The sequence below is a fragment of the Perissodus microlepis genome, chromosome 7 (genome assembly GCF_051167445.1).
Source record: "Perissodus microlepis isolate ML-2025 ecotype Zambia chromosome 7, ASM5116744v1, whole genome shotgun sequence".
NCBI classification, from domain to species: Eukaryota; Metazoa; Chordata; class Actinopteri; order Cichliformes; family Cichlidae; genus Perissodus; species Perissodus microlepis.
The window spans coordinates 39151992-39164608 of record NC_140467.1 but is presented as its reverse complement, the minus strand read 5'-3'; the positions used below and the strand labels follow the sequence as shown (position 1 = coordinate 39164608).

At 39.5% G+C, this 12617-nt stretch overlaps 1 protein-coding gene across 2 annotated transcripts; it reads right to left on the bottom strand.

Annotated features, from left to right (window-relative positions):
• Positions 1–97: 97 nt before the first annotated feature.
• cdc37l1 (cell division cycle 37-like 1) lies at positions 98–11791 on the bottom strand. 2 transcript variants are annotated; one of them, XM_084934976.1, is made up of 7 exons: positions 11419–11791; positions 10103–10396; positions 9918–10011; positions 8560–8675; positions 7699–7821; positions 7358–7522; positions 98–3408 (listed from the first exon to the last, which is right to left on the bottom strand). In XM_084934976.1, the coding sequence occupies exons 1-7, from the start codon at positions 11521–11523 to the stop codon at positions 3292–3294; spliced, it is 1014 nt and encodes a 337-aa protein (XP_084791102.1). In that variant the 5' UTR covers positions 11524–11791; the 3' UTR covers positions 98–3291. The 2 variants fall into 2 exon arrangements, with proteins under 2 accessions (XP_084791102.1, XP_084791103.1); XM_084934977.1 differs by having other exon boundaries at positions 10103–10428; positions 11419–11533.
• Positions 11792–12617: the final 826 nt, after the last annotated feature.

Sequence of the window (12617 nt, the reverse complement as noted above, 5' to 3'; positions counted from 1 at the left end):
AAAAAAGACTACTTTTTAGGGTGGGGGTGGGAGCGATCATTAATAAATGACAACGATAGCTGTGAAGCAGAATCATCAATGCATCATGAAGCAGCTCTAAGTCTGAACTGTATTTAATACACTTGATATTTCTACATCCACACACTGCAGCAAATGTCTTACTGAGCAAATGTCTACAATGTTTTTGTTTTGTTAAATAACGAAAAGCATTGTGAAAGAAAGTTGAAACTTAAACAAAATAACGAATACAAAAGCAAAAACAAAATGTCACGCAATTCATAAAAACGCATTCATAATTTCTAATCCGTTTCTTGCTGACCAAGAACAGAAAGGTGATATACATTTAGAATGCAGGATGAGACGAAATTACAAAGCAAAAGCTTTCAACACCCCACCCCTTTGTATTCGTCCGTTTTACAAAAGAAACAAAGTGCAGGACACATTCAGATGCAGAGAGCTCCTTTCTGCAAACACACATACAGTGAAAAGTCTCTTTTTTTTGAGAGCTCAGCCCTTTTTCGCACATCCTCAATACAGGCATCTTTCCTTCAGCTCTGGTGTCGATCATCCCAGAGCGAAGAACTTCAACCAACTCACCACAGACAAAAGTCTGTACAAAGCACTTATGAAAGGAAACAGTTGGTTGCAACTTGGTTTCAGGAAACGAGTACGGATGCCAGGCTGGTGAAGAAAGCATAGTTATTCTCTGGCGCATCACCGAAGCAGACACAAATAAAATGCACAAAACAAATGTAGAAAGATTTTGGTAGGATTTGAAGTGTTTGGGTTGAAATTCAGTCTCTGATTACATGAGAGCAAGACAAAGGAGCGAAACTCAGCTGACGATTAGTTACCGAGTAATGTAGTGTCCTCTTTACGTCTCACGTCACGATCCGGACAATAACCGGTTGTGGTTAATTGACAATTACACTCAACACCAAAACCGGGCTGATTATGCCTTTCTAAAAAAGACAGCATTGTAATATTATCATATTATTTGCATCAAAAGCTGAGTGCTTTATTATCACAGAATTATTATACTGACTCACATACTATAAAGCATGCTATTTTACTCAATATTCAACTTAAATTAATCACCACCTATCGTCCTGAGACTCTTATTTTTGTCACAGGAAGTCCCAAAGCTGTTAAGTGCACAACAAATACTTTTTTGTGAATACACAGTATATAGTCAGTTGTAATTTAACATCTGGTGAGCTTGTATTACGGCTCAGCGTAGGCATTATGTTGTATTTGACTGATTTTTAATCACTTATCTGCAGTTAATTTATCCACATAACACCTGACTAGCATGGATGTCTCTTAACGGATGAAAGGCTTCCTTTTTTTATTTTTACAAACTGTGCTGTGTTTAAGCTTCTCCAGACAACACTAAGGAATACTTCTAGGAAAACAGAACAATTAAACCATCCTCTTTCTCCCATCACATATGCTGTTCCGAAGCTCTAATGTGCTTTAGTCCTCCGAACCTGTCGCACCACACACAGTGTTCAAAGCAAAAGATTTAAGGCCACAATGATGTCCACAGCTATAGTGCATGTGTAATCGGAGTGTTGTCAGATCACCTGAACCCATGATGTTTTTCATGATTTTCTGTTGTACATGATGTTAGAAAGTTGGATGAGCATATTAACCATACCCAAAAGAGGCTCAACTACTCTGAATACTCACATTAGCAAGTTTTCCCCCACTCTTGTCTCTGTTTGATATCAATAAAAGCATTTTTTTCCTTAACAAGGTTTAGGCATAAGGCTCTAGTTGTGAACACAGGGGCCCCACCCATCTACTATTCAAATGAGGAGCAGCCAATAAGGGCCTTTGTAAGGAGCAGAGCCGAAACCTCCTGCTTCCCAAAGGGGACGAAATTAACGGGCTGCACCAAGGCCCAGTTTAACAGTTCAAACAGAGCTGGAAATGAGCTTAACACATCCTCTTGGCCTATTTAAAGCAACGAGACAGACCACTCATGATGGCCTTTCTGGCTCAAAAAAGAAACAATCAGGCAACGAAAGAGCAACTGTATGATAGAAATGAAAACAATTACACCTTAAGCCATCATCCTGAATCATCCATTCTGACTGCTGATTTGGACTGAGTCAGACAACTACCCTGCCACCCACACATACTGCATTGTTCATCCTCTCCCATAATCAGCCTTACAGAACTGAAATTCATGTGCAGTCTCTTTATATGAAGATCAATCTGAAAGCTGAAAGGGTCCTACAAGAAGAAACTGACTAAAAAAAAAATAGGAACTTTCAGAGCTTTAACTTGGCTTAGACTTTGAATATGTTGAGTGCTGGTATACCAAAACGTTACATCACACTACAGATTTAGAAATTATTCATATTCACTCTAACTGCTCTTTGCACACTAGCGTAAAGTCAGTAGCTCTGGTTGTATGTTATGCATTGAAAATGTTAAAAATGTAAAATAAAGCTGCATATCTCACAAACTGAAGCCCTATGACACTCTATTGATAACTCAGAAACTCTCCCTCCATTTCAAACATGCTTTGTTCCTAATCACAGGTAGGTTTGTTTTCCTCTTCATGATTAAAATCAAACAATTCAGGTCACACCCACAAAGCACTCCCCACCTTTTTTTGTTTGTTTCCAGTAGTTACTGTTTACCAGAGCAGCAGCATTGCAGTTACAAGATTTGCAATACTGTTTGGCTCCAACTGAATCTTCTTGTACTTCAGAGGGTGCAAGGACACTAACTTTCATCAGTTACTCTCCTCAGACTTGACATGATTTTTTAAAGAGTGCTCTTTGTGACCCCTGACCTCTGTCATACTTTAAGCAGTGGATTTGCTACCAAAGTGATTTTTATCCAGAGACTTTACTGGTTAAGTATTCATTGTGTTGTCTGGATGAATTCTGTTCTGCTTTTTAGTGAGGATATTTCTCTCTTCTGAGAAAGATACACACCTAGCTTGAAGAATGCAATACCTCAAACTGTAAAAACAACAGTTATGGCACAACATGCATTTAAGCTGGCAAAAGACACTGCAAGAAACCCGCTTGCCAGAGGCCAACCACTCCGACATGCTAACAGCCACACAGAGAAACGTTTGCCATTGGCACAAACTTACTTTCTGCAGGCTTTCTACTGAAAACTGTGGCATAAAAGACTGAATGTCTGTTTATTCCTGCACTATGATGGTGTTTTTTTTAGCCTAGTCTGCTGTATAAACAACTCGGATCGTTCCTAAACGGAGAGGTTATGATGGTGATATTAGAAAAGCAGGGGGCGGGGCTGAATCCTCTAAGACGTCTCCATCATGCGCATGTCTTCCGTTTCTGTAGTGTCGTCCTTTGTCCACCTCCCTGTGCTTGTCCAAAGTCCAGCTTCTACACAGCGCTTCATAGGAAACTCTGCCACCTGGTGATGAAATGCAAAGACACAAAGAGGTCAACAGAAATCAGAAAACAATCACAGATGAACACGGTCGCGTGCAAATCAAAATTAAAATTAGACTCAAACATAGCTGAGAGATAAGTCTACTGTGGCTTAGTTCAAGTCTCTTTAACTGCAGTTTGAGATTTTAAATATTTATCTTTTTTAATGATTTGTTCTTTATTTTTATCAACATGTTTTGTTCAGTTAAAACAAATTAGCATTAAACAAACATGTGTTGTAAGTAATATTCATTATATATATTTATTTATACTTTGGGAGGTCCAGAGCAGGTCCACTGCCGGTTCAGATAGAGGGGGAGGAGGTGGAGGTGGTCAACAAGTACAAGTACCTCGGGCTGTGGGTGGACAACAAACTGGACTGGTCATGCAACACAGAGCACCTGTATAAAAAAGCCCAAAGCCGACTGTACTTCCTCAGGAGGCTGAGGTCTTTTAACATCTGCAGGAAGCTCCTGAGGATGTTTTACCAGTCGGTGGTTGCTGGAGTACTTTTCTATGCTGTGGTGTGCTGGGGGAGCAGCACAGCAAAGAAGGACTCATCCAGGCTGGAAAAACTGATCAGGAAGGCTGGCTCTGTGGTCGGCATGAAGCTGGACACTCTGGTGACAGTGGCAGAGAAAAGGACACTAAAGAAACTGCTGGACATTATGGACAATGCTGGGCATCCTCTGCACACGGCCATAAACAACCAGAAGAGCCTGTTCAGTGACAGGTTGCTTCTCCCCAAGACAAGAACCAACAGACTTAAAAACTCCTTTGTCCCACACGCCATCAGACTGTTTAACTCCTCTCTGGAGGGGAGAGGGAGGGGAAACAGGAGGACAAAGGAGGGGGGAACAACTAAGCTGTAGTGCCTCTTCACCTCACTGTGCAATTACCTTTGTGCAATACTTTTTGTTAATAGTCAACGGTGCAATAGACTCCATACTTGAAATGTGCAATCCACTTGTATTTTTATTTTATTCCTATTTATTCTATTTATCCCCTTTGTATATTTTTATCTATATATGTCTTTGTATTTATATATGTGTGTGTGTGTGTGTGTGTGTGTGTGTGTGTGTGTGTGTGTATATATATATATATATATATATATATAATATTCTGTAACTCTATAACTTCTGTCGGTGCTGTGCTTATTTGGAACCGAATTTCCCAGAGGAACCCACCCGAGGGATTAATAAAGTTTTATCTTATCTCTCTTATCTTATCTTATATGGTCAGATTTCAAAATTTAAGTTAAGCAAGATGTTAGAAGAAAAAACTAACAATCCAAAAGCAGAACCAGTTTCAGTTTCAACAGGCTGCATCCTCCTAAAGCTTTTTTCCCCTCTTTAGAGTTGAGTTTTGGCAGCCAGTCCAGCTGAGAGGCCAACAGAGGGGCGACAGCGCATTCTCTCAGTCTTACAAAAAGGCCTGTTGTACTGCACCCCACACATTTACCCTGTGCTATATCCCATTTAGCAATTTCTACACTTGGATTACTCTGAATGTTGAAATCGTTTCCACAAGTCCAAATATTTTTACATGTCTGTAATCGGTTTACAATATCAAAGACTTAATTTATGTGAGACACACATCTTTACTGATCTTTTGGTCATACTGTAACACATTTCTTATATAACAGAGCTTCATCTACAGTGCTTCAAAAAGACCCCTACACTGCTTTTTCCTTTTCTCTTTTACTCTACAAGTTTCTTCGTTTTCATTTTAAATGGATAAAACTGGTGTGTTTCTCACAAATACACATTCATGAAACACATTCTTAGAAATGTTTGTAACATGTGCATCTAATCAGGACAGAATCTTTAAAAAAAAAAAAAAAAAGTCATCCCAGGAGTACAATGTCAAAAAAGGGAGTTTAAAGCCTCCAGGACTCCTACTAATATTACTGTTTTTCCCCACACACTGAGTAACCAGCCAACTATGGGATTGGTCAGGGAGATGGGGTCACACATCAGTGTGATCAGACATTAGAGTTGGGAGCTCATAGGTTAAATACTGATGACCAATGTTTGATCAACTCAGTGAAACATTTCTATTCTCACATGCACTTCTGTCAGGCGATGTGTGGAATAGTTCAGAGCTACAATCTGTGTCTCATATCTTAACAGGAATTCAGAAGCTCCCCAGCAGAGATGGGAGGATGACCTTCCCTGCCAACACACCTTCACTTATGTCTTTATGGTAGAGTGAGAAGAAGGAAGCCATGCTCAGACAAAACGCATGACTGAGCACATGAAGCAGGGTGGTGGCAGCATGATGCTAAGGGCCTGCTTCTCAGCAGCAATGACAACCAGAATGCTCAGATCTGACAGAGATAAATGCATACCCTAACCCTATCTTGCTAAACCCTAACCCCCAAAAAATAAAAATAAAAACATAATACAAAAATCTATACAGAGATCTGTAGATGTGAGTTTACAGATGTTTCCTACTGAATCTAACAGTGAGGATGAGCGAGGGAGAATGGGATAAGTTGCCTAACGCATGTGTGCAAAGCTTGTAGTGACTTGCTCAAAAAGAAAGCTGTAATTACTGCCCAAGAGGGTTTTACAAAAGATGGAAGTAAGATTTAGAATAGTTCTGGAAACACCAGTGAAATATTTCTTTTTTTTTTTAAATTTAAATGTCTCTGCTAAAATATACTGCGTTAATTTTAGATTTATATTTCCAAATGTGCAAATATTCTTTGTTAATCTATTGTATGCATCTACTAAACAAACATGCTAATGTATAAGTTAAAATTGAATCTGAAAACGTCCTTTTTTCAAAGTTCTTCTTAATAAGAGCAAACTGGAAAAGTGGACGTCAAAAAAAAAAGAAGCGCCTGTTTAAAAAACAAACAAAAAAAACCAACCAAATATATATAAATATATATTGTCATATCCTTAAGAAAGCCCTGACAGATGCACGTGGCCCTTCAGCTGATTCACAAATGATCAAGCAGCAATTCTTAAGGAAGGCAAATAGGTAGAAAAGGCTGAGGTATACCAGAGGCTCTGTCATGGTTTGGGCATGCTTTTTGGCCAGTGCTGTTGGAGATCTCGTCAAAATTGATGAAATATTAACACAGAAAAGCATCGTCAGATTTTGATCTATCATGCAGTGTTATCAGGTAAGATTGGCAACTGCTACATTTTTCTGCACATCAGTGAACCTAAACACAGAACCTGGACCTCAGCATTATTGAAGCAGTGTGGGATCATCTTCAGAGAATGGAACAAAAGGAATCCGACATCCAAAGAAGAGCTCTGAATGTCCTCCAAGAAGCCTGGAGAACTATTACCGAGCGAGTTCAGGCAAACATCGTCTTCAAGCTTGTTTTTACCTTATATACCGAGTTGCCACTTATGTTTGCACATGTTTAAAGAAACCTCTGCACACATTTTGCATTTTCTTAGCATAATCTAACAGTAGTTTGATGTTTTTGCACTCTACAGTATATAAAACTGCTTAACATGGACTACTTCACTACGTGTTTCTCCCGTTTTACAGAAAACCAGATGACTGTTACAGTGAGGATGGATACATGAGATCTGACTGATTTGATAAAACTAAGACTGAGGATGTCCTCTCGGGTTTCTGCTGTGCTGAAGAGGTCAAATAGCAACTGTCAGCAAATGTGTTGGCCACTTCTGATTTTACAGGTAACATTAACACGATGGAGCCCAGCTCCTTGTTATAAGGTAAAGTTTACCTTTTTGCAGCTGTGCCCACACTGTAGTGCTGTCATCATTTACAAACAAAAGAAACCACAGACACATCCCTCGGGAATGATCACCACCAAGAAAAACCAAAACTAGTTACTTTCTTATTTATATCAAAACAAGCTCAACAGTGCCATCTCACTTCTGTAAGTGGTAACTGCATTGAGGTACAACATTTGCTGGTGCAAGCTCAAGTGCACTTACTGAAGGTACTGTTGATTCTTTGGGGTCGAGTATGCAGTTTGTGCCGATATTCTGCTGTTCAGTGTTGGACAAATGACCTCTACATTTGTCTGTGTAATCTTTAACTCTCTGTTTGAAGGCCTCAAGTTCTGTATGGAAGACCTCTAAGTAGACGTCTTGTCCTTCCTGGAAAAACAACAATATGTCTGAGACATTGTTGCACTCTGAAAGCTAGTATATGATGGCTTTCTATTATTATCTCTAGAAAACAAAGCCAAATTATTTTAGCATGCAATACTATGAAAGCCATAATACGATGCACAACATTCATACACATCAATGATAAGATGAATTTCTCTTACTTTGGCTTTATGAAAGAACTGTCTGAAGCAGCCTCGAGGGTCCTGCTGAGAGTTTGAAGCCATCTCCAGGATGAACTGCATCACTACAACTTGGTGTGCCACCTGCTCCATCAACGCTTCTTTCTGCAGAACACAAGAAGGAAAAGCTAGTGTGATGTCTTTGGTTTTCTCACCAGATGCCCTCTTTGTAAGTTCTTTACCTGGAAACTGGCCCAAATTTACTTTTTTTTTTTTTACGTTACCTTTTAATTCACTGGTTGAAGAATTGTTAGAAATACTGATTTTTAATAATTAACATCTATCCTCCTTGGATTATTCTATATAGAGCAATATAGTGAAAAAAGCTTCTATAGGACTATCCTATGTCCCATTCAGTAGCTTGCAGGATCACCTTTAGCACCAATAATCTGATGCAATCATTTTCTATACATCTTTATCAGTCTCGCACTATGGAGGAATTCTGTCCCCCACACAACACTGCTTCAGTTTCCAAGCATTCGTTTATGCACAGCTCTCTTAAGGTCATACCACAGCATTTCATTTGTGCTGAGCTCTACACTTTGCATGGTCCATTGGAGGCAATGCATTACTTCAAAACTCATGCCAAAATAATGATCGATTGACAGATCGATCGATAGATAGCTAGCTTACGCTTTACACTTATCTTACAGATCAACTACTCAGGACACCTCCACTGGCTCTGTTTTTTAGCATTTGGGAATTACATGACCCACAGAGTTATGACCCACACAAAAACTGCATTATGCTGTTTATAGGATAAACTGTTTTTAGTCACTTGATGAGATGTTGACTATAATGAAGCAATAAAGTAACACCAGGCCTACTCTGTCGGCATATTACCCCTTCTTGCTGTAGACTCATGCACCACAGAATTAAGTAGTTTGCAGTTTCCTCACAGATAAGCTGAGGCATGGCTGCAAGGAATCGCTGACTGTCATCCCACCTTCGCAGCATACCTGACAAAGGCAAATAAATAAATACAAGATTGATTACAGAAACTTACGACTTTTAAATATCAGTAATATATGCAGTTATTTCTTTAACACAGCAGTCAACAACTGATCTCTTTTCTGCTTTGCTGTTGTTAGCATATGCAGTATCTACTGAGCACAACAACAAAACTGCCTGTGAATCCAAATCTGTGCAAATTCATAATTTTTGCATCACCTGTCTGATCAGTTGATAACTTGGTTTCTTATTTCTTATGTAACTATCCATTAAAGCTTCTAAAGCAAAAATATACAGCCTGTGTTCAGTGAAATTATAGGTGTGATCAAAGTTGATGGTAAGGTATGTAATACAGGTTCTTCTAAATGTCCAATATAGACTGAGAAAAAAATACCATGATACTGAAACCCCCCCCACCCCCCCCCACCCCCACTTGTAGCTTGTTCATTGTTCATTTGAGGCAGAAAATGTGTAAATGTTTTTATCCTTGGTTCTAATGTCCTGCTAAGTCTGTTTTACACTGCTGGAATGCAGCTACTTTAATGCAGAACACACACCACAAACAATTATTCATTAAAAATAAATAATTAATTAATTAATTTCACTGTGATCGGCTGATAAACTAAAGCAATCTCCACATCTCCTTTATTGCGCTGTGAGAAAGTAGCAACTAACGTTTAAATGTATCCAGTTTAAAGTTTCAGAGCTCTAATGTGCAGCCGTAATGTTTCAAATAAACAGGAGCACTGAGACTGAACTTGGCATTAAAATAATTAACTCGAGTTGTTCTTTATATATTTTTATCCCTATTTCATCATTATCATCTGGTAACATCTCTGACTGAAATGGGCACCACTCATAGGGATCATTGTGTGCAGAGGAAGAACCATATTAGGCATGAAATGCCCCTTTTTATGTGAGTGTTGATAACCACTGCTGTGATGCCAGCAAGCTTGTTTCCCAGCAGCACATAAACAAGGCCGTAGTCCATAATTCAGATATTATTATCACGTTGACGACAAGCAACAAAGTTAATATCCAACTTTATAAGATCTATTTAAAGAAGTGTGTCCTGGAATTAAATTGTTGGAATGTCACTATGCAGGCAGCTTAAAACTTATTTGAGTTTACACATGAAAACTAAATGAGGACATCCTTTCCCTTTACGCCAGAGAAACAATCCTACTAAACTGCAGCAACGTTAAAGCCACAAACCGACTTGCTAATTGATGACGTTTTGGCTCACTTACCAAAATGCCTGAGCTCTTGTTCATATTTCTGGAGAAATGTCTTACACTTGTCCTGGTCCATTTCTGCAGCCTGATGCTGGACATTGATGATACTCTGAAACAGAAAGGAAACACGGTCTTAAAATCTTGGCACAGAACACAGCCCCTCTATATGTTCGTTTTGCAATGTTGTTTGGCAAACTTGCCTTATCAAAAACATCCCAACTAGCTCCAAATACAGGACTGCGGCTGGGTTCCTGAACTCCCAGCAAGCTCTCCTTGCGGCGCCACTCCTCCTCATTGTGCGTGAGCTCTGTGGGGCAGGCCTGAGTCCGAGCACGCTCTTGCTCCAGCGACTCAGAGCTGTGGACTCCTAAAGAGCATAACTGATCCTGCGCCTCAGCTAGTCTCCAACTTGAGACGATCGAGGCCTTCACACAGCGCTGCTGACTCTGGCATAGCGATGCCATGGGACAATCACAGAGGTTTGATGATGTTGGCTGGTTTGAGGTAAATGGAAAGCAAATGACTACTGTTAAAAAAAAAAAAAAATCAGCTAGCACTTGTTAGCAATACAATAAATGAATAAAATTTAAGAGGTTGTGCACTTCAATCAAAGCCTAAAATCTTTATGCCAAGTTTGAAATTTAGCAACATATTCCTCAGAAAGTTATTCTGAACACATCTTTTCTGGGGTGGCAGTAGATCAGTTCTTCTACTAACCAGAGGGTTGGTGGTTCAATCCAGTCTGCATGGCAAGATACCGAACCCCAAATTGCTCTACCATGGATTCATCAGAGTATGAATGTGTGTGCACTTAGGTGTACAAGAATAGTGTTTGTGTGGGTGAATGAAGCAAGTTGTATAAAGCTCTATAAGTGCTCAAGTAGAGCTAGTCCATTTACAATTTACCATGAAATGACTCTCTCTGAGTGGTAAATGAGGTGATCACCTAAAAACTGAGGGATGACTGCATCACACACTAAATGTAGTTCATTAGCTCTTAAGCTTTTACAACCGCAGTCAAGCTGCGTTTAGCTTATGGTGGAGCATGAGGGTTAAAAATAAATAAACGCTTGTTTCCACTTCACCAGTGCTCGCATGCCTTCTCTGCTAGCTAGTAATCACACACAGCTGTCAGTGTGCGCATGTTTGAGTCAGGGGGGGTTGTTACTTCCCGTTATGGCCTCTGATCCCATCAACCATCCCACCTAGGGGGTATTTCTTCCCAACCCTGATTTCAGTGGTGTACTGACAAGATAATGACGCAGCGAGTAATCTGATTACCCTATAAGCATGAGCTAAAGTAGAATAGTTATTGGGCAACTGCGGGTTAGCAGCGTGAACACTGACATTTAACACTAAACTAACTGGTAAAATATTCCGTTGTTGTGTAGGGTGGAAACTGTGCTTCAGAATAAAAGAAAATGTTATAACATGCACACTCCAGCTATCTCCAACAGTATTCGCTTGTTAGAATGCCGTTAAGCACATCTTGAATGAGATAACTTAAAGGCCTTACCTTTTGGTGAGGGTAAAGACCACTAAAGCCTCCGGCCGTTGAAAGTGACTCACTGCCGGGCTCTTCGCTGTGGTGAAGTGAGTCTCCGTTGCCCAGCCACTCCATAACTGCTAAGCAACTAGCTGGTTAGCTCTGCTGTGACAGTGAGACCCGCTAGCTAATGCTAGCCGTGTTTGAGGAGCCACAGACAGTGTTGCTCTTTATATTCAGCCGCCTCACGAGATTTATGTGGGATCTAAATACCTGTGTGACAGCCAACAGAACAGAAAAGGGGATATGATGCATCAAAAAATCACTCCTGCTCCTGTGGATGATAGTGTAACAACAACAACCACCACCACCACCGTGTTCTGGCTACGTCCTTATTTCTTTTTTTTTTTTTTTTTAAGTGGTGACGCAAGGGACACGTGGGGAGCAACTTTAATGACATGAAGCACTCAGAAGTTTTTCTACTGAATTCTGTTGCGTTCCAGTAAATTCTGCTATAAGGATGCTTTCTTATAGCAGAAGTAAGTTACTCTTAACTAGAAACTCAATTTTTTAAAAAAGGGAAATTGTACAGATGGTCACGACATATCTGGGTGTTTCTGCAATTATTTCTGACATCAAAGTTATTCAATTTTCAAACTTTAATAAGTCATTGATACTGTAAAGAGGCTTGGATAAATTTGAAAGGAATGATTGTGTGATGGAGGAAAAAATATTATTCAATATATTGGCTGAGTTTTTGTATTTCTTATGCCCTACCAAAGAAAAAAAAATGTAAATTTTGAATAGTACATTTAGTACCTTCATTTCTTTACATTTTCCTTGCAAAATTGGAAATGGGTTCAGTCATTTATTGAAACATTTGTAAACATACATAGAAATACAAGTTCATTAGAACTGTATCAATTTAAAGGTTAATATTTGCAAAGACCCCCTGTTCATCTGCAGTAGGTAGATTTTTTTGTCCTTCACCTGTCTAGTTTCTTCAGATTTGTTAAAGACAACCTGTAGACCACGCCAAGATATGCCGTTTTCAGCTAATAGCTCTTTGGTATCATTTTGCAAAAATCCTGTGTTATCTATTTACCACGGATGACCCTGAGAGGCCAAACGGACTGCAACTTAAGAAAACACCAGCAATAAGAAAAACGCTGCAAAAGCACACAAAACACAACGGAAATAGGAAAAAACAGATTTCCAAAAGCACAAGG

Excerpts from the sequence above, each read along its gene's own strand:
- cdc37l1 (XM_084934976.1), bottom strand. The coding sequence starts at position 11,523 with ATGGAGTGGCTGGGCAACGGAGACTCACTTCACCACAGCGAAGAGCCC. Across the intron at positions 8,676-9,917 it reads ACAAGAGCTCAGGCATTTTG|GTATGCTGCGAAGGTGGGAT; the intron begins GTAAGTGAGCCA and ends TGCCTTTGTCAG. Across the intron at positions 7,523-7,698 it reads AGTTCTTTCATAAAGCCAAA|GAAGGACAAGACGTCTACTT; the intron begins GTAAGAGAAATT and ends TTGTTTTTCCAG.